At 42.7% G+C, this 23050-nt stretch overlaps 1 protein-coding gene across 4 annotated transcripts in view; it reads right to left on the reverse strand.

Moving 5' to 3' along the window:
• Positions 1 to 23050, reverse strand: part of VWC2L (von Willebrand factor C domain containing 2 like) — a 111197-nt gene that overhangs the window by 36218 nt on the left and 51929 nt on the right. Inside the window, exon 4 of one of the 4 annotated variants that reach the window (XM_083475112.1) lies at positions 14566 to 15376. The exons of the other annotated variants lie outside the window; for them this stretch is intronic. Coding sequence (XP_083331238.1) covers positions 15372 to 15376 — 5 coding nt within the window. The 3' untranslated portion in view covers positions 14566 to 15371. Of the gene's footprint in view, positions 1 to 14565; positions 15377 to 23050 lie in introns of those variants that run through there. 4 annotated transcript variants of the gene reach the window in all.

Here is a 23050-nt window from a genome sequence, read left to right on the forward strand (position 1 = left end):
CGTGGTATAGCAGGGCAACACTGTACTCATGGCCTGATGTGAGCAGATGGTGAAATATGTGCATGTGTTCAAATGATGTTTTTTGGAAGAATGAGGACAAAGTTTTCTGCCCTTGCTGACCATTGGTGGCACCAGTGCAGACAAAAGAGATGCGCACTAGCCAAAACTAATTTAGACCAATGAATATCTTGTGGGACTATTTGACCATTTTACATGTAATAGATAATGGATTGTCCTCCTTCTTAACCATAGCTATAATCAATGGTGGTTTTAGCATGGAATTCAGTGGGATCTGCAGGGTACTCATGGAAGAGTTGTGATCAGCACTTATTCCTTGCAACCATCTGTGAAACCAGGATATTGCTCGAAGAAAGGTTGATCCCTAATGTTGCCTCTGAAATCAAGGAAAGGGTTACAGCAGAGGCATGAGAATAAGAAACCATCCACAAGGAAAATCACATAAGAAAGAGACAAAAATGCATTTATGTCTGACACTGAAAAACCAACTACGGTAAGTTGGGGAACATGTTGACTTCTGCAAGAGACCTTGGAGAGCTTCTTGTTCCCAGTGTACATGGGCTAGATGGACTAACCATCTGGCTCAATGTTAGTGTTGAAATTTTGAAGATTGAGAGTTTTGCAGGAGGTAGGGAGATGTGCACATATTGTGCATAGCAAATAAGATAATAAGTGCACATAGGTGCGGGAAACATGTATTTCACACCTGGGAAGAATCCCAAAGATGTGGAATTTGATCAAAGGTCAATGAACAATGAATTGTTCAGATGTGCTGTCTGATTATTATAAGATTTCTTGGAGTGCCTGCAGCTTTAAAGGCTTGCAAACAAAAATATAGAATATCTAATCAAGCTGCTTAAGTTGCAAACATGCAGAATTGCAGGTTGCTTTGGTGGAACGAGAAGAGTGAAAAGAGAGAAGGAAAAGTGAAACCAGATGTTTCCTGAGGACCAACAATCTGGGAAGAGTCAAACTCAGTGCTGCCTGATCACATAATTAAGTGATAGGGCATAAGCCTCAATACTGTACAAAATACTGATATTACTAAGAGCTAACATTTCAAAATTATTCTTGCTAGAATGAGGCAACCACAGATGCTCAGAAGAAATGTGGAAATACTGGATGTTGAAATTTGTCAGGGCCACTAAATTTTTGTTTTTGTGAAGAGTTTGTTAGGACATGACCTAAGACTGTGGATTTTGGCCAGGATAGTGATTATTTTAGGAAGTCTAGCATGCTGGGATATGAAAATTAGGAAGTGAAAATCAGGGGTACATAACCTGAAATGAGCTCAAAGTGTAGGGGGTTCTACATGAGGTCATATATGTGAATTGTTCAGTCATGAACCCAAAACCTTGGCATCATAAATTATTATTGAAGGCTGACATAACCCACTTTGGAAAAGTATAAAAGCAGATATTTGAGATCTTGAAGGGTCTTGTCATCAGAATCCTGGTGAGAGGTCCCACTTCCAAAGATGCTGAGCATCTTCTACTTTGCTTTAACCTTGTAAATGTTTAAGATTTGGCTGTGTTCTGTTTAAAGGGTGTTGATTGTTTGTGAGCTGTGACCCTTTTGCAAGCTCTTGAATAGTCAGTAACTTAAGCAGCTTTATAGATCATAGTATAAATGAATTGTAGAGTTGGAAGGGATTCCTAGGGTCATCTAGTCCACCCCCTGTGATGCAGGAATCTCAGCCTAAGCAACCATGACAGACGACCATCCAATCTTCGCTTAAAAACCTCCCAGGAATGAGAGTCCACCACCTCTTGTGGGAGTCTGTTCCACTGTCAAACTGCTCTTACTGACAGAAAGTTCTTCCCAATGTTTAGTTGGAATCTCCTTTCTTATAACTTGAAGTCATTGGTTTGAGTCCTACACTCCAGAGCAGGAGATAACAAGCTTGCTCCATCTCTTATGTGACAGTCCTTGAGATATTGGAAGATGGCTATCATATCTCCTCTCATTCTTCTCTTTTCCAGGTTAAATATCCCCAACTCCCTCAACTGTTCCTCATAAGGCTTGGTTTCCAGACCCTTGATTATCTTGGTTGCTGTCCTCTGCACACAGTTTATCAACATCCTTCTTTGCCCAGCTTTGGACAAATTATTCCAAGTGTTGTCTGACCAAGGCAGAATAGAGTGATATTATTACTTTCCTTGATCTAGACACTCTACTTTTGTTGCTGCAGCCTACAATAGCACTAGCTTTTTTTGCTGCTACATCACACTGTTGACTCATGTTAAGCTTGTGGTCTACTAAGAGCCCTAGATCCTTTTTTACATGTACTACAGGCAAGGCAAGTGCCCCACACCTTAAATTTGTCCATTTGGTTCTTTCTGCCTAAGTGCAGAACCTGATATTTCTCCCTACTGAAATTCATTTCGTTAGCTTGCGCCCAGTTCTGTTAAGATAATTTGGAATCTTGATTCTGTCTTCTGTAGCATATGCTACTCCTCCCAGTTTGGTGTCATTTGCAAATTTGATGAGCATCCCCTCCTTCATTCAAGTCATTTATAAAAATGTTGAACAACAACAACAACGGGCCCAGGACAGATCCCCGAGGCACCCCAACTGTCACTTTCCCCCAGGATGACGAGGAACCATTAATGAGTAGTCTTTGGGTTCCATCAGTCAACCAGCTACAAATCACCAGATAGTCCCCTCATCCAGCCCACATTTTATGTTTCATAGGAGTCAGAGGCAAAAGGAAGATATAGTGATTCCCACATACACTTGAGGGTATTATGAAGCAAAAATTTAGTCCACATTTCAAATCAATCTGTATTGGATCTGCCATTTCTGCACCTCCACCAGCAGCAGAAGAGGAGCAGTAGCTGGGTCGACTACAAAGCAGGCAAAACTTTTGTTACCATCTTCCTGCTTTGTTTTGCTACTGCTCCCCACCGAAGGGAGAGGAGGGAGAGGAGGGTTGCTGGACCATCCCTGAAGGACAGTGGACTCACCCACCACTGATTTGTAGCAGTTGGGCTTGACACCAGACTTCTGGGTGGGGTGGGGAGGTTAAAAGGGGGAAATGCTTGGTTTAATGTGAATTATTTTTGGACTAGGGGGAGGTTGAGTTTTTGTTTATTTGTTAATTAATTAATTATATATGGAGATGTGCAAACTTTGAGGCAGCTGTGTTTCAGGTACTGTATTGCTTTGAGAAGCATGAATTAGATAAGTTCACACAACAGTACTGACCATCTCTATTCTGAGGTCACGTTGCCCCATACCTTGTCAAGGTATTCTCCAACATGATTTGGTTTTTTAAGAAAAGAAATGCTTATATGCAGACTTACAAAACTTATTGCTCATTTTCTTTTGAAATCCTTTTCTTTCTCTGCTGATGTTGGCATAAAACAGAAATGTTCCATAATTTAAATCCTGATGAAATCTATTTCCAAAACAGTTTTTTTAATGCTTCACTTGAAAAGATTGATGTTTTTCTATTGTATTTTTCAGTGCCAATTAATTACTTAATTCATTAGCAGTGTAACACAAGAGTAGGCTTTGAAAAGCCCATGCTTTGTGTAGATGCCTTTTATTATGGCTAATTAAGTACTGTGGAAGGACCTGATTAGACCTCTGAGCATTTCCTTATCTTGGGGAAAAAATAATGCACCCAGTCCTACAATGTATGTAACAAAAGCAGAACTTGACAACTCCATAGCTATTTATGAAACAAAAACTATAGTGGAATGCACCAAGAAATGTAGTAGGGGGGAATCTATACTCCGTATGCCCACTCATCCCCGTGGAGACTTAGCTACAGTAGTGCTAATTATTTTGGCTATTAAGCAGAACATAAAGAAAGCGGTGCATTCAGTGACTGAAATGAACAACGGTGCCAATGAGTAAACGCAGCCTTGGGACAAATTGATGTAATGCTCACTAAAGTTAGGAACAGATTTCCAGATGGCTATTGTACATATGGCTAAGGCTACAGTGGTAGCCAAAAAAGGCAAGAGAGGAACCTTTTCCAAATGAAATCAGCCCCGACCTTGAAACATGAATATGTGCCAGTGTGACAAGTTACTGGATTTGTTCAGCTTCTTAATTTCTCCTCTTTACCCTTACTCTGCCCAGCTTTTACTATGATCAGATTTAGGCAGCATTTGCAGCAAGCACTAAATATTCTTCACAGGGGGTCAGATTGTGTCATCTTCTGCAGTTTACAAAGCACTTTATGAACCCATCTATTCCCCTGCCGTTGGTTGATTTATTTGTGCAGGGAGACCAAAAAGGAGGGCCTTGAGTAATGCAGGAACACAGAGCAAGGCAATCACCCCTGGAATGTATTGATTCACAGTTAAGTACATAAAAGGAAGAAAAGGTGATGCACGTATTACAATTGCAGCAGGTGGCATGTACAATTTTACAATTTGCATTCATAGAACAGAATCAGGCTTGTCGAGTTGTACCATTGTACTCATATATGGAATTCCAGACATTAATAATGTGTCTTAAACCAAGTACAAGTATATTAAACCAAGTGTCTCCACTGAACTGCAAATTTGACATCTGCTATGTCAGAATGGATGGAGTCTCCTGCTAAATTACTGCCCTCCTCAGTTGGAGTCCTGGGGTCTTCTTGGACAAGGCAGATTAGGGATTTTCACATGACATCATAACTTTTACTAAGTTCTTAAAGCTACTGCAAGTCTATTTGCAAACGTCTTTGTATTATAGGAGTTTATTTCCCATTGGTACAACTGTAATCCTGTAAAGGTGTGGGGCTGATATACATCTCCCCCTTTCTCTCATTATAACATTTTGAGCTTGTTACAAATCGAGATTTAACTAAGAGAATTGCTTGCATCTTTGGATTCATGCAACATGGTCTCCATGTTGTGAAAACATGTTCTATTGATTGCATATGTTCCTTGCCAGAATGTTATTGTTTTAGGCACAAAACTTTTCTTCTGCAATTTATCTTTATCTTTTACCTGGCTGTGAATCTATACAGGCAAGTAACAAATCAACATATAGTCATATACCAGAAGTGAGAGTTTGTTGTTATCTATGTGTAGGTTCACAGGTGTCCCAATTGGGGAAGGGCTGTGGTACAGTAGTGGGGCACCTGGTTTGTGTGTTTAAATCCCCAGGTCCCATGCCTGGTGTTTCCAGGGCAGGGAAAGACTCTACCTGAAACCTGGAGAACTGACTAGCCCCATTGAAGTCACTGGGACTTAATTTCAAGCAAGCACATAAAGATACCGTTGCACTAACAGGAAGTAAGTCCCATTGAATATAATTGGCCTGCATTTCAAATAAATATGTTTTGGATCAGTCTGCATAATGGAAAACCTCCCTGCCTTGCGCATCTCTGCTAAAAAAATACCCACACTGCTGCTCTTTGTAGAGATATAGTTTGCCATTCAGAAATCCCAGAATTGATATGTAAAGTTGAGACTCATGCTATCATTGGTGTTTAGGGGTTTTTAATCCTCCTTATGAATGCAGTCAGTTAGCATCTCACCTCGGGGGGGGGGGTGTTGCTTTGAATTCCAGAGCACTGTGACAGACAGCAGAGAGAATAACAATGAAATCCTGCTTTTCTTTCTCTCTCTCTTTCTTTGCTGCAGTTGTGTTCTGTTCTGTGTCTCTGTATGATTCGTTACTATGCCCATGCCTCTTGCTCGTTGGCATTGTGTTCTCTGACTGCCACTGCAGTCTGCCTCAATTAAAAAGAGCTGGGTGAGAAAAAGCTCCCTTTGCTACTGGCAAAGTCAGGTCTCACTGGATGGCAGCTGACTATAGCCAGTGGGGAGACTGATTCAACTTCTTAATGAATACCAGGTTATCAGAGTGTCAGTTATGCATGACCCAAAGCAGCACTTGTAACCAATTCAGCACAATGTGTTGTCAGGCAGCAAGGCGAATGCTTAACAACACTCCAGTTCTGTCCCTGTTTATCAGTGGCAGACCCTGATTATGGATACCTCTCCCCATTTTGTGGCCCCCATTTTGTTCCTATTTTGTTTTTTAAGATCCCTGTTCAATATTTTGTTTAGTGAGGGGCCAGAATAAGATGTGATATTAAATGTGTTTTTGCACTCAGCATGTTTAAAAATGCATATATTGGATCCTAATAATTAATGGAAGCCATTGGGAGATTTTCTCCCAATGCAAAATAGAAGGCTCAAAGAATGGTTTGCAACATATTTCCTAAAATACAGTATTTCCCCAATAAATGACAGGATATATATGGACTGTGACCAACACTGTGTGTACATCACTTCTCAAACCAGCAGCAGGAGTGTACTGGATGCAGAGCAACGAAGTGGGTGGGTGAAGACAGCCCTTGCCTGGCCCTGGGTTACCAGGGTTACCATTCTTCAGGCTTCAGCTCCATACTGCAGATTAGCCTTCCCCACCTGGCACCCTCCAAGCTGGGCTACAGGGCCCATTACTCTTGACTGTGCTGGCTGGGGCAGATGGAAGCTGGAGTCCAAAGCTCCACACGTGGCTTCTCAGACTGGGTCCCATTGAGTTAAATGGGGCCTGCTTCCAATTAATTGTGATTAATATTGAAAGCGAAATCACTGAGTTGGGGGCAGGAGGAAGGAATCTTGCAATATATGAACACAAAGACACCATGACGTGAATGGCTTGCAATTTCAAATTCCGGAGAAACTCATTTTGAACTGTTGATATCTGATAGTAAGTCAATTATGTTTCTCTAGCATATCTTTAACCAGCAGAACAAACACATTTTTTGGTTTTTAAAATGGCTTAGGGCAGGTGATAGCAAAGTAATTGTATGCAGCATAGGGCAGGCAGAGAAGAGCCGCCAGCCGTGTGCAAAGCAGGCAGAGGGGGTGGAAGCAGGACTCAAACACTGATCCATGAAGGTATGGGAAAAGGTCACTATAAGCAGGTACCTATTATGATTATGAAATGTCGGAGGATATGCACCGAACGCACACACAGAACCAGTGGCACAGCTGATGTAGCGCAGCAACTCCAAAACTGTTTGAATCTTGCTTCAGTTCACCAAGATGGCCTTAGGCAAGCCATTCTTTTGTGGCATCAGTCTCTTGCCTTAATCTCCAAACTTTACTGGGTTGTGGTAAGGATCACAGAAATGCAATGTGTGCAAAGTCCTTTATAGTTGCACAAATGCTAAGAACTATTAGCATTTAAAATACCACTGCATGGTGGCTTCTCCAAGTGCAATAGCCTGTCATGCAGGATACAGCAATTTTCTCCATACTCCTACAAGCCACCTTGAAATAAATGCCAAGGGATGGCATGGCAGAAATGTCTAGATCCACACAGAATTATAGAACTGTAGAGTTAGATGGGATCCCAAGTGCCATCTAGTCCAGCTCCCTGCAATTCATGTTCACCTACTGCAGCCAAATGGATTGATTCTTAGCATATTATCTATGGATTAAAACAAAGGAACTATTTGCATGTTAGTTTTTATGGGAAATGGAATGTCTCCCATGAATATTCTCATAGCTGTTTGGAAAAGAGGTTTTCTTAACTTTACGATTTTATTTAATTTCCCTTTGATGCCATGATATTCCCATACTTGCCTTTCCCATTCTTTACCTGCAGCAAGCAGTGTTCTTTATGCTTTGCCACTGAGTGCCCTTTGCCAGTTTCAGAGGGTGTTACCCTCCATCTATCAGGTAGAGCATAAAAAGTCCATCTCTGGGGAATAGCAGTGAGATTCACTATCATGAATCCACTATCATGGTCTTTAGCTGTGTAAGCCAATATGCCACTCCACTACCCTAATCCTTAGCTCAGAAGACAACTTTACATATTGTATCCTAATTTGGTCTAAAGAACTATCATGCCCCAATTCATTAATCATATTTTACATCACCTGGGGTTAGAAGCTTAGAGAACAACCTAGTTAACTTTAAGAACATTAAAGATCCATTGATTTCAAAAAGGGAGATTCTCACACTGAAATTAATGGGACTTCATTCATTCTGGATCATGATCTTAGTTTTTACTGATTCATGACAACATGTGCTAGCTGGCAATTTGACATTGTAGCCAAATTCTATAGGGGAACAAAGGGAAAATCAACCTTAAGTCAACTGTTCTACAGCACCTTTTAAAGTGTCCGCTGTGCTTTGCAGTTAAGATCTCTCATCCTTTCCCTCAGTTACCTTGTGAGGTAGGAAATGCCATGAAATAATGACATGCCCAAGGTCTCCCATGATTCACTGTGGTCAGATAGAGAACTGAACTAGCCCACTGAGCCACAGGATGTGGTCTCTTTTATTCAAGCAACTTCAGGAAAAGATACTCCCCAACTTTCAGTTTTTTCCTTTCTGAAACCATGAGAACGTCAACTTCCTACAGCACAAATGGGCAATATTAAGCCCACCAACCATAAAGGTCCACAAAAGGTTTCAGTCTCACATTGGTTCATGACTTTGTCATTCCGAAGAGACACTGTCCATCTTCAGAAGTCTCTATTTAATTGCATTTTACAAAGTGGGGAGTTTTCCTGCTGAATGTCAACAAGACTTTTTGAAATGAAAGCAGCAGCCCTTTGAAACGCAGGTTCCCATTGTCAAGGGAAAGTGGCTCAAATCCCTGATCAAAATCTTCTAGTGTAGTAACATCCACAAAAGAGGAGCTCCAATAAAAAAAACTTTAAAAATATTGAAATGCTAAAACACCAGCCTAGTTCCAAAGGCAGGCCTCTGTTTTTAATCACATTTCCCCCTTCAGTTCTCTAATAATTACTGTTCTGTATTTCCTGTAATGCATTTCTTGTTTGCATTGACATTGCTTGAAAGGTAACCGAAAATTATCTCTCAAGCCTTTTGCCTGCAGCTTTATCACAGCACAGGAGTCTTATGCAAATTAAGTGGAGTGCCTCAAATAAAAGAAAACTAAATTCTTTCATTAATATTTGGCGTTTGCCGCCCTGGTCTGTAACCTGGGAGGACCTCTGCAATTACTATGCAGTTCTGAGCCAGGCATCTGACTCTGAGCTACAGTGGCAGCTTCCATTCCGTTGCTTCCTTTCCTGGGCATTAAACTGCATCCCATGGAGCTTACTCAAACAAGCAATCGCCGCTCATGTGAGACGCCTAATTGACTTCAGAGGGCTCCTCATGTGGGCAAGAGTTACTCATGCGGCTACTGAACCCAGGGAAACGTGCGCAGCGAGAAAGCTCAGCCGGCCCCTGCGAGGCTCCTTTCAGAGATGCAGATAGGCAAATGCATTGATTTCAAAGATACATTGTGTTCCTCCCAGACTGAAACACGGCTGACTGCGGCATCGCTCCCTGACCAAAATCAATCAGCAGGATGGCTTACTCTGAGTTCTGAGCTCTCTCACTCTTCTGGTGCTTCTCAATGTAGAAAAGGAAGGAGGTACAGGGTTTTGCTTAGATCATAAATGAGAAAGTACTGCATTCCACAGAGATGTGTATTGATCTGAAAAGGAGAGTGTCAAAAAGCAATGCTGCTGTATACATATCACAAGGCACACAGCTCACTGGGAGGAGGAGAGTGTAACTAAGGCTGAAAGGATGCCAACTGAAAACCTGAGCAGAGATTTACATGCATTAGGAGAGCACATAAAAGGCAGAAACCTTCTTTAAACCAAGTACATCAACTCTAATTAGGAAACATTCTCTCTACTCTCTGGAAGGTGTGCGTGTGTACCTGGACAGTTTCATTTATTCTGGAAGCCTTTCGCCAGTGGAATAAACAAAGCATGTTCTCTCTCTCTCAGTGTGGTTTGTGGATCACTATCAGGGGCAGGTATTAGGGTGACACTGTGGGAAGACAGGATGGAAAGGAACCCTCCCCCCTTTTCCCCCAGATGTGCACACACACAGATGAATGGCAATTTAGCACATTATTAATATGCTACAGAACACTATGTAACTGGAAGCTTTTGGGGGGATTCTGTCAGTGTAAATATTTTTATTCATCCGGACAAAAATGGCTGGAATTATATGACAAAATCCAGTACCCTCCACATTCATTTTCACTGCAATGGCAGGAATAGCCAGTGTGAATTCCCAAATGTTTCTGGACTACTACAACTCCCATCTTTCTTGATAATTGGCAATGGTGTCTGGGGCTGATGACAGTCTAAAGACTTCTCACACTGACAATATCTGAATTATGGGATTTTCAATATAAAACTTGCACAGAGATTGACTGGGTTAGTGGGAGCTGTAATAGATTTTGACAAAACAGCAGTATCACTGGAAAAGCCACTAGAATTAGGCTACATTCCTATTGTCCTTGGGAGGTTATCCTCAAAGGCCACCAGCTGAATCAGATCCACCTTTCTGATGTCAAAGACAGATATTGGAAAGGATCTGATGTTGGCATCCCTCTGGAATAGTGCCAGCTTCTCCAACATATTTTGATTTTTTTTATATGGTTGTTTACTTTGCTTCGAAGCCACTTTGATGTATTTTATGAAATAGTGCTATATAAATATTCTTCTGAATAAATAAATAACATATCGGCGCTCTGAAGGCCCAAGAAAGTGGGCACCCTAGAGGCATGCTGGGAAATGGCTGGGATCCCAAACTAGGGGAAATTTCTGACCTGTTCCTCTGGGAGCAAGGAGAGGGGAAACATTTCAATAAGTTCTTTTAAATGGACAGAAGAATGCAGAACATTCCTCCACCCTCACTTCTGCTTTGTAGGCTCAAGCCCAGCAGGACTTTGCGTAAGGCAGCAGAACCACCTTTGGATTCCTCCTCGCCCTTTAGGATTGCATCCTTATGTGTAAATCACTGTGTGGAAAAAGGATGAGCACAGAGGCATTTTAGTGCGTGGGGCAATGTCAGAATCAAAAGGCTCAGCAGAAAAGCACCCAATTCACAAGCTGAAGGTCCCAGGTTCAACGTGCAGCTGGAAATGTCCACTTATCTGAAGCCCCAGAGAGCCACTGCCCATCAGGATGGACACTACTGAGTGAAGTGTACCAATGGGTCTGAGGTGGCTTCTTATATTCCTAACTGCAGCCAGACATGAAAAACACCTAAGGGTGATTTTTCTCTAAACAAAATCATCCAGAAAACCTCCCAGGCTTTGCTCCCTAATGGCTGTGATTAGCCCTAGAAATTTACAAATCACTCCTGCTTCTACAAATCACTCCTGTGTCTGAAAATGTAATGTGGGAAGAGTAGATACGTACAGCTTGTGGTTGGAGGGATGTGGGAATGCAGGAGAAACATGACAGACCACACACAGGATTCCTTTTGGGAGAAGAGGTGGAGTTGGAAGGCAGAGAAACAGTGACATGTACGTAACACAGAGAGAAGCAGCAGAACTACAAAACCAACTGCATTTCTTCAACATGAGTCCAGGTGAAATATAAAACAATATAATCATCTCCAGAGTGTGTCTGACATTCTTTTATTCTTCCAACTGGAAGCGTCATTGAAAATTGTTGGTGCCTCTGGCAAAATAGTTCTTCAGTGCTCTGATGTTGATTTCTGCCAGGCCCGATTGTTCCTCTGTCACCAAAGGAACTGTGCTAAAGCGAGAAGATGAGGCCAAGGGAAATTGCCAGCATTCTTGACCTCAGTGATACCCGCTAGTTTGAAATTTTGTTAACCTTGTCCACAGCCAACAATTCCTGACTTGAGGCTACTTTTCTGCTGCTGGGTTGAATTATACTGTGTTCATGTTCTCACTTGACACATAAACATATCTCTAATGGTTGTACTCATAATCAAGATAGCATGTTCTTATCAGATACAGTGAGAAAAAAATGGTTTCTGTGACCATTAGGCCCTAGTTATCCTGTGCAAAATGCCAAAGTTTAATGTGTCTATTTTGCTGGGCACAGTCCATCACCCTCCTTCCTTGTATCAGGCTTGCTCCAAGTACTTTGACCCTCCAAGATCATTCAGACTAGCTCCAGAGAGCATCTCACCTGTTAGAGAAGTCCACAGAAGACTTACTAAGTCTTACCTTGATGCCACCAAATGAATAAGAAGCATTTCAATCATAATCATGCTGCTCAGTGTCTCACTTCGTGAAGTGAGTGACCAAAGTCCTACACAGTGAGTTTTATGAAAGTGCTGGGGATTAAACACAGTCTACAAGAAATCACTTCATCAGCCTCACTCTGCCGTGTATAAAATGTGACTTCCTAAAATTTTTATTACTATCAACATAGCTGTTGCATACGTAGGATTGGAATACATCTTTCTTAGATGCAAGCCAATGCACTATACCATTGGGTAAGGGGCAGCTTACCCTGGTGCTCCTCCCAATGTTGCTGGACCTCCATTAGCCCCATGGAATGATGGGTGTTGTAGTTCATCAACATCTAGAGGGCACCAAATTGGATAACCCAGTGGTCTGAGCAGGGCTGGGGAGCCTGGGGGCCTCCAAATGTTACTGGGCTACAGGTCTTTTCATCCCTGACCATTGGCCATGTTGACTGGGGTTAATGGGAGCTGGGGTTGAGGCCCACCGACTTCGCAACCCTGCTTCAAAGGGAAAGAAAGGTGCAAAAATGTCTATATAATTAAAAGTGCAATCCTATACATATCCGCTCAAACGTAAGTCTCATTGAATTCAATGAGGTTCCTTGTAGGATTGCTGCTAAAAGACAGTGCAGATCCTTCATCCAAATGCATCAAGATAGCTTAATTTGCTTTGAAGTGGAAGGTGGAAGAAATTTCTCATCATATCTAATTCAAGGGTTCATAGTATGAAAATACTTAGTCTATGGCTGTCATGGATGAGAGACTTTGACGCTTCAGCACTACTCAAACATATGGTAATGTCCAGGATGAGATTTCAGTAATGATCTCATTTTAAATGGTGTGTGGGTGTAGGGGGAAGAGAGAGAGAGAGAGAGAGAGAGAGAGAGAGGAGAAAGACTATCCCTGGTTTAGAATTAATGAGTATAGCAGAGACACAGAAGCTGGAAGTGGGTGAGAAACACACAGAGAAACCTTTTCAGTGCCTTCTTAATCTTCAGTTTGCCAAACTCACTTAGCTGTAATATTTAATTCATAGCTTTATTACACCCTTCACTCAGCAAAGTCTCAATTTAATATAAAAAGGCCAGATCAAACATTCAGCACTTTACATACTAGGATTCCTTTTCCACATTCTCTTTTCTTCCCTTATGGAGAACCCAACAAGAGAGAATTAAATATGTCCTAAATCAAAAGCAAAGCCACTCTGCAGCTTCGCCTAAACAAAATGCTTGATGAACCGGCATCCATACCCACCTCAAGGCTTAAGATGTACAACTGAATCTAAGCATTTAAAAGGATGGCTCCTTTCTCCTCTAGACCATTTACAAAGGTGAGCTTCAATATATAAAGAAGCCACTGTGGGGAAATGGATGCTGGACTAGGTGAGCCATTGGTCTGTTTCCAGTGGCGCTGGATCTTCCTAAGCGTATCATCAATCTTGTATTGTTTGGAATGGATATACCTCACAAGGCTAAGAGAACCCAGATTCAAGCTCCCATACTCTTCTTCTTCCTAAGGTGTCAGAGACCTGTCCTCTTTTGAATCTGGTCTGCCCAAATGACACCCTCCACTACTCTCTTCCAATGCCAGCCAGTTATTATACTTAAAGCAGGGGCTTCCAGACAACTGCTCCGTAAGCCTCTATAAGTCAAGGGGAAAGAATCCCTGCTTGCGGATTTCTTTCCTACCTTGTCCACTTTCAGGTAGAAACACACATTTTGACCACATCTGCAGCCTAGTTCTTAATGAGGCGGTCAGTCTGTGCCTTGGCCAACCTCCAGCCTGGTATCTTCTAAGTCCTGGGATGGTCAGTGTTGATCGGCGTTGTTATTCAAAACATCTGGAGGATTCTTGGGGGTTGAGGAAGCCTGTTTTGGTCTATACAACTTCAAACTCAGGTGGGGGCTCAACATGAGCAAACATTTCTCCATACACAAAAAGTCCTTGCCCAGTAAGGTACACAGGAAGAGGCTAAGCCAAAACCTTCATGTCTGACATGTTGGTGTGGAAGGGTTACTATTTTTGGTACTGAGGAGCATCCAGAGGCATATTGCCTCCAGTCCTGAAGATTCCTTTTAGCTACCATGTCTAGTTACCATTACTCCAATCTGACACCACAACCCAGTGCCTATTTCCACAAAAGAAAGTCCCATTGAGTTCAATGGCACTCACTCCCAGGTAAGCTCATACCCTCCTGCAAGTTTAGTCCATCTGGCAACTTGAAGTGATATAGTTCAGACAGCTTTATCCTCTCAGTGAGAGCAAAAATGTGATAGGTACACACATGTACTTCACCATCTGTTTCCTGAGTCAAGTTTGACTAAGATGCCCTACAAGACCATCCTCTTCTACTTTGATTCCACATATATGTAACAGCTCAAACTTTGGTGTATGTCAACACTGACATTTGACAGTTGATAAGCCCAAACAGACTTTTTGTACACCTGCAAACTCAAGTCATACTCCAGTGAAGCTTGACAATCACCTAAACATAAACATTCACAACTGTATGTGTGAAAAGTGAGTGCACTATTTTCTGACACTATTTTCTGGCAATTGTAGATATAATAATGAATTTATTGTGCTTGTAAAGGCTCACAATATACAAGGGGTAGTATTAACTGCAACAACAACAACAAGTTGAGTGAAAGAATCATCTGATATTTTTCACATATTATTCTGCATCACTTTCTTAAGTCATCAATATCTAACTCTGGAAGCCAAATGGGAAAAGGGGGAAGTGCCCAGGCACCTTTAATAGCTATGCAGAGGAGATAATTAAAGGTACGGGAGCACGGTCCTCTTTGCCATCTGGTCACCACTCCCCACATTTAATCCTAGCAGCTGGCATTTCAGTGTGATCTTTCCATCTCTTTGGATTACCTGAATAATGTTATGGGATGGGAATAAAGTGGTGACGGTAGCTTTATTTAGTATATTATCAGGTAGGGATTCAAAATGAGTACTAATTGCTGGAGTAGTACTGAGAGAAGACCACTATAGATTTCATCATAGCACCATGAAAAGTATAAGATCAGAAATGAACAGCTGGTTACATTTCTTTGATTACAATCATGAAAGAAGGATGCTGTTAACTACATTGGATGAAATCTCTGATAAGATGAAACAGGTTTTTGTAAATAAAGCACTGCAAGAGTCATGTTTTGCCACTGGTAATGAGTAGTACATTTCAGGGGTGGGTGAGAATTGAAATCCCCAAATTTGGTTCCTTAATATTTGATCCACATCACATTTTTTTCCTTTTTTAAAAAGTAATTGCTGACTTTTTTGTTTGTTTGTTTCTAGCGGGATTTCCCCAGGGATCCAAACAACTCTTCAGAGAAGTGAATGAAGTCTTCTCTCATCTCTTGTCCTCCCAAATTCTCAGGGTCTTCTTTATCCTGCAACAGTTGTATATAATCAAATGGCAGGTAAAACATCTCCGAAACATCTTTTCATTCTTCAAAGATTTTCAAAATATTTTTGAACCTTGTGAACCATCCCAGAAATAATTTTGGCAGGGAAGTGAAGTGAAAAAGCTATGAAGAGTTGAGTTTAGTCCAGCAGACAATGAATTACATTGGGAACTGGGAAACTTACAAGTGCAATTGTATTCAATGGGGCTTACTCCCTGGTAAGTATAATATCTCCTCTCTAATTCCACTAGAGACTCATATCGTAATCCTACTCTGGTGATCCGCCTTGCACGTGACTATTTCGCCCTGATAATGATGTTCATCCACCACACATTAAGTTCAACAGTACATGGATGAGCCTCATCCCATAGATGGCCATTCTTAAGGTCTCCTTTGCTAGATCAGGATATCACTGTAAATCATCCTGCAACATCAGTTAACAAGGTGCACCATTTCCTATAGCCTATATACCTGAGGGTGTTAGTCCCACACCTGCATAGACCAATGATGTACCCATCTTGGATGGATCAGGTACTCATTTACAATAAAGTGGGAAAGCAGTCAGATGCCTTGCAATAGGAGTGTGGGATATGTGACCCTCCATATGTTGTAGGATTCTGACTCCCATTAAATCCAACCAGCGTGGCCAATAGTCAGTGATGATGGGAGTTGTAGTCCAGCAAAGGTTCCCCACTTGCTTTACAATCTATATTTACCAAACTGGGCTTGATGAAGCTGCTGCTGTTGATACTGAATATAAAGGGAAGGGACAATCTGTATTATCTGGTGACTGAAATAAAAAATAAAATAAAAAATTGTCCAGTAGCACCTAAGAGACCAACAAAGTTTGTTCTGGGTATAAGCTTTCACATGCATGCACACTTCTTCAGATACTGCATGCACACAAAAGCTTATACCCAGAACAAACTTAGTTGGTCTCTAAGGTGCTACTGGACAATATTTTAATTTATTTTTGACGGAGTCAGACCACCATGGCTACCTACCTGAATCTGGTGACTGGACTGGTGACTTTGAGAGATGCTAAATATTTTCATACTCCATTCCCATAGGCATTAGTAGCTTTACTACTCTCTGCCAGTAGGTTAGACTTGGTAGCTTTAAACAAATATAACTTTGGCTATCATCTTAAAGTTATCACTATTAGAAAGAAAACAATGTCAGTTAGTACACGGAAATGTGAAGTGTAGCCTCTGAATCACCAAGCAAAAACTTGAAAGTGGAAGCAAGTCAACTTTTGAAATTTCCACCCTTCCAAAGATTGCTGTAGACTGCATTTCCCAATCAGATGAAATCTTTGATCAGATGAAACAGGTCTGATCTTTGCAAATGACACCAAATCTGTAGAGACAACTAATTTGCCACACATTTGTACCAACTGGTGGTGAGGAAATTCTCCTTACTGCTTGGCAGGACTGATGCAGGCCTATCAAACGGGCTACATGAAGACTGTGCTGAAGTTACTGCTTAGCTGATGGCATCCAAACATTCTGTCTCGCTACCACTCAGTCTCTTTAGAGAGGAAACTTTGATAAAGTTTGCTGAAGCTTAGGGCATGGCGAGCGCCTTCAAATGCTGGGTCACACACTCCAGAAAGAGGGAGGAGCAGCTGCAGGATTATTGCAAGAATGAGATGGGAAACATCACTTAAGCCAAGACTCTTAATACGGAAGTGAGTCTGTGGGGAGTCTATGGATTGGCTTACCACAAAACATGAGGAATCTCCACATTAGTTTACAATTAGGATGGCATGAAATGACTGCCCAGGTGGACATACCTGTCCATGCACAAAGCTATTTGCCATGTAACCAGAGAGTACTGAGTCTTCCCCAAGCTTCTACTTCCTCACTCTCAATTATGCTAACATTCACAAAGCCTGAGGCAAAATATTAAAGACACAGAGAGCAATTAGGGAGCCAACCCACATTAAACTACAAATAGACACTCTGATGACAAATTAGGAGTGGCAGTGCATGAGTGGGCTCTATGTGCTTGTCATCATCACACTTGGAACTTTCCAAAAAGGTCTTTCTGAAGGTCATATAACTTCTTACAAAGAATCAAGGAGTAAAAGTATCCTTTAAGGGAGGTGGTGGTGAAGAAGACCAACCATGAATACACATACGATTGATATGTCCGAGATGCAGAAAGATTGGCCCATGGATCTGCGGTGCTTTGCAAGTATATCCCTGTGAAATAATGAGAAGGAGATGTGCTCACAATTAAGGGGCAAGTAAGAATCTCCCACCTTCTTTCGGTTTGGGAAAATTCAGCTTGGGGTGAGTTATTACAGCCTGGCCAGCAGACAGACATAGGCCCAGGTTAGATGGAGGGGGGCATGATATTCGATTGAGCAAGCAAATACCAGGAATACTATCCATCTGAAGCGGGACAAGTGTGCACCCAGAGGAGGCTGGATCAGGAGATAAGCAGCAGGGCCAAGCAAGGTGAATTATTTAGAGCAGAACATACAGCAGTTGCAATGCAAATGTCAATTTTCAACTTTGAATGCCACAGAGTGACAGCTGGCCTGACCTAGGAAGTAGATATATGGCCAACCCACTAGCTGGATGAATGGACTGGAGGTCAGTTGGAACTTGACACTTCCATGGTATTATTGTGAAGTGAAATCTTTTAACCTTGAAGTTCCCTCAAGGCAGTGCTTAAGCACCAGACAACTTTCTTGATTTAATTTTGGGGCACACTCTATCAAGCTGAAGGAAGAACACCCAAGAGCTTGCCTTGGGATGCCATAGATAATATTCATAGGTAAAGCAGCATGCAAAGTAGCCTGAGCCCCAAGACAGTCATATTATTAGAAAGAAGGGAGAATACGGCCACTCCTACTCAGTGTCAGGTGAGCAAGATATCACTTCTCCCCACCCCCCTTATCCCAGCATGTCCTATCTCTGCCCAGTTCTGTAACACACAATGGCTTCAACACCCCTACTGAAGGTCACAAGACCCAGTCACTTGAGTGATCCACCCGTCCACGTCAGGCCACACCACTCTCTGAGGAGGTCATCATGTTGTACTAGCACTTAGGTCACTCTGTTCGCATCCTGAGGATTTCTGTGCCAGATATGGGCAGCTCATTTGTGTCTTAAATGTTGATTTTAAATTAATTCAGTAATGAGCAGGAAGTTTATATTTGTTAAGTAAATTTAAGAAAGAAGCTTTGGTAAACTATAGAAGTGCCATGCATGGGAATAAATGATTATTTACTGTTATTTCTGCCAATGCCCTAAAAGCAGAGGTCATATAAATATTTGTTGCCTATTAAAAGAAATGTACATAACAACCACACCTGACCTTTTGCTCCTTGCACAAGCAATGCTCTGGCAGATATCTGCAAGAATCTCAAGTGAGCCTTGGAAGGCAGATACAGGAACAGTATTTTCAAAGTCCGTATCAAGTTTGATAATTTACAACTTTAATTATAGAGTCAATGAGAGATTGCCTATGGAACATCTTTCTTCTGTCTGATATTTCATCATGATTCTCTCCACTAGTCTTTGCATCAAGTGATTAATGCAGTGGCCAGGAAGTTTTTCACTGTCAGTGTGTTTTGGTTTTATCTATATTGTAGTGTGATGGCAACAAGCTGAAATTTGCTAAGACCTAAGACTGAAACTACACAAATGGTAGCCCACCCTCATTCCTCACTAACACACTGGCTCCCATTGAAGTTACTGGGGATGTAGCAGAATCAGGTGCACACCCACTCAACCTGCCTAAAGGGTGATAAGTGATGTTGATAGCTGCAGGAGGTGCAGGAGGGGGAAGAGAAGGAGGCAGTTTTATGTTACCTCCTTCCCCGTCCCCACTGCAGGGGGGAAATGGCAAGAACAAAAGCCAGTTGTTGTTAATTATGGCATACCTTCCAACATTTCTCTGATGAAAATAGGGACGTCCCATTCCATAATGATAATTTTACTATTTATACCCCACACAGCTTACTGGGTTGCCCCAGACACTCTGGGCAGCTTCCAACATACCGTATTTTTCGCCCTATAGGACGCACTTTCCCCCCTCCAAAAATGAAGGGGAAATCAGGGTGCATCCTATGGGGCGAATACAGGCTTTCGCTGAAGCTTGGAGAGCGAGAGGGGTCGGTGCGCACCGACCCCTCTCGCTCTCCAGGCTTCAGGAAGACATAGCAGCCTAGGCAGCCCTGCGGGAGTTCCCGCAGGGCTGTCTAGGCTGCGGATAGCAGCCTGCTTCCCGGAGCACCGGGCGCGCTGAAAGCAGAGCGCTCGGCGCTTCGGGAACACATCCGCAGCCTAGGCAGCCCTGCGGGAGGTCCCGCAGGGATGTCTAGGCTGCGGATAGCAGCCTGCTTCCCGGAGTGCCGGGCGCCCTGAAAGCAGAGCGGCCCGCGCGCCGGGCAGACATCCGCAGCATGGGGAGCCCTGCAGGAGTTCCCCACAGGGCTCCCCATGCTGCGGATAGCAGCCTGCCGCCCAGCGGGCAGGGCGCCCTGAAGCAGAGTGCCGCTGGCACCGGGCAGACATGGGCCAGCCCCACAAGCTCGGGGGACAGCAGGGAGGCGCAGCGCCGCCATCCCGCTGTTCCTTGACCTGGTTCGGTTTCCCCACCTGCTTTTGGGGGGGAAATAAAGGGAAAATATTTTTCCTTTATTTCCCCCCCCCAAAAAAAAACTAAGTGCGTCCTATGGGACGGAGCGTCCTATGGGACGAAAAATACGGTATTTAAAAACATAATAAAACATTAAACATTAAAAACCTTCCCTATATAGGATTGCCTTCAGACGGCTCGGGGGTCGTATAATTCCATACTCTCCAACATTTCTCCAATGAAAATAGGGACATCCTAAGGAAAAGTGGGACATTTGGGATCAAAGCAGAAACTGGGACGGCTTCTCTGGATCAGGGACGTCCCTGGAAAATAGGGACCCTTGGAGGGTCTGTTATGGTAGTGGGGGAACAATGAGCAGATTGCAGCGGACGTTAAGTCACACTTATGGCATTAGTTGCCTATTGGAAGCAATGGAGTGGGACTTATTCACTTAAGTCCCATTAATTACAATGGGCCTTGGTCAAAACATAGGCCTCAGTGAGGTGGTAAACCTTTTCCTGGGCTTGACCACTCCAGACTTTATGCGGTGGCTCACACAATGCGTTGGTCCTCTTTGCCAGATAAAACTGCTACAGTACATATGGAAAATAGCATGTCAAAGGGAAGGTGTTAGCTTTTTTATTGCCCTGATATGTTAGTTTTCTACACAGAGGGTGGGAGAGCCAGAGATGCTCAAACACCTTCCACTTGCCCTCCCACCAGTCTTCAACCCACCCACTCACCAGTCGGGCTCCTAACCTTCTCCCTGTTGCTACCCACCTACCTTGCTTCAAAAACTCTGGTCGGAGTAAAGGAATTAAAAGAAGGGGGGGATTCCACTCCACACCCACTTCTTATGTGGCTCCTGAAGTCCTGCTACACCAGTAACTAATGTAGTGACTAGAAAACGTAGCTATTCTAGAGCTCCTGCCCCCCCCCCCCAGGATGTCTTATGGACATTGGTAATTCTTGGAAAACTGACACTTATCATAGCTGTGCTTCAGGAACTAGAGGAAGAAGGCCTGGAAATATTCTAAGATAGGATAGAGGTCTATTACAATAATGATGGAAAGTTGTATTATCATAAGCGGTCATGATTGATAGAGCAACGGATATTTTGAGGATTATAGATATGTACTTACTTATCTGTACTATATGAGTATATTATGCATGTTCTCTAGGTTGTCTTCATAAAAATTTGTAAAAATAAAAAATGAGAGGAAGGAAAAAAGAGACTCACTCACTGCCAGAGCAGCAACAGCAGCCAGTTACACTAGTGGGTGGCAGGGGTTTGGGGGTAGGGAAGTGTTTGGGTGGTTACTGGGGGGGGGCACATAACTGGACACATGACTTAGAACAGAAATAGTTAATTTACCAGCTCAAGTTATGATTCACACTGGAGGATTGTTGTGGTGGTGGGGTTTTTTTAATTAAAAAAATCTGCACATATTTGTCACCTGATTGAGAACAAGATGTAACTTTTGATGGGTTCTGCCCAACTCCTGGAACCCTGCACAGTAATCTCACTGGAATTTAAGTAATCTAACTGAACGCATAGTTGCAGCCAATTTGGCAGTGCTCGTTATTCACAGCAGTGTATCCCCCCCCCACAAAAAAAAACCTGTTTCTGTTCTTGTTATGACTAAGTCAGGGATCTGCAGAAAGAACCAATCCACAAGATCAGAATTTCTGCTTACGTCGAGCTATTCTGTCATTCAAATCTAATGGCAAAATGCTCCTTTTGCAACATTTCTCCTCTGCTGATTTAAGCAGCATGGAGAGAGAAAAACAAAACAACCCCCCCCCCCTATAATTTGCAACTATCTCTATTTACATGTACATTTACATGTGTGTGAGCTCTGATATCATACCCTCTAACATTTCTCTGGTGAAAATAGGAATGTCCTATTCTATCATTATTAATTTATTTATACCGCACACATCTTACTGGGTTGTCCCAGTCACTCTGGACGTCTTCCAACATATATATAAACCCAATAAAACATTACACACTAAAAAACCTCCCTATACAGGGCTGCCTTCAGATGTCCTCTAAATATCATATAGTTCCTTATATCCTTGGCTTGGGGATCACATAACTCTATACTCTCCCACATTTCTCTGATGAAAATAGGGACATCCTAAGGAAAAGCTGGACATTCCAGGATCATATCTTCTGTAAATCCGGGACAGTCCCTGAAAAATAGAGACACTTGGAGGGTCTGTGATATATAAGCTATGACTTGTAGTCAGAGTTACATAAATCCCAGTGAACTCAGTGGTGTTTTGGCTGCCAAGGAGCCCCTTCCCTTTGGAGTGCAGCCCATGCTGGGCAAAGGAAAATGGAAGAGAACACTGGGAACAATCTCACAGTGCCAGACTGCACTCAGGAGGATTAAAGGCATCATAAAGATCAATCTCTCAATTATTCCAAAGAAAGACTTCTAAAATACATACATTCCACTGATATAAAACTACAGCTCCATGATGCAGTTCAACAGGACAGAGCTTGCGCACAGTTTTTCCCATGCAAAGGGGGATAAATAATAGGGATTACATTGCTTTGCAAGACAACACTGTGAGAGATCCCTGTGTTTTGGTCTGCTGAGGCCAGGAGTAATCGAGACTCTTACATGTGCCTCCAGGCTATGTGTCAGTGGAGACTAACCCTTCAGGGTGAATGGGGCACTGACCCACCACCACCAACTTACCCCCCCCCTTGCTTGCCTTCTTACAGCAATTCAGTCCAGGGGGTGGCACTATCTACCAGCTTCCTCTTCCCACACGTCGGTGCTGCGCTTGTACAACTCAGCATGGAGGTGGGTGGGGACAGACCTACCCTGGTTGGTTCTGCCTGTCATTGACTCTGGCGCCACCTGCTGTTGGGCTCCCTGACTTCTGCCCTACAAGTCCCAAAGACAGACCCTCCAAAGGTCCCTATTTTCTAAGGGCGTCCCTGATTTCGAGAAGCTGTCCTGGTTTCTGATTTGATCCCGGAATGTCCCACTTTTCCTTAGGATGTCCCTCTTTTCATCAGAGAAACACTGGAGGATATGATATATA

The sequence above is a fragment of the Podarcis liolepis genome (genome assembly GCF_965112155.1).
Source record: "Podarcis liolepis genome assembly, chromosome: 1".
NCBI classification, from domain to species: domain Eukaryota; kingdom Metazoa; phylum Chordata; class Lepidosauria; order Squamata; family Lacertidae; genus Podarcis; species Podarcis liolepis.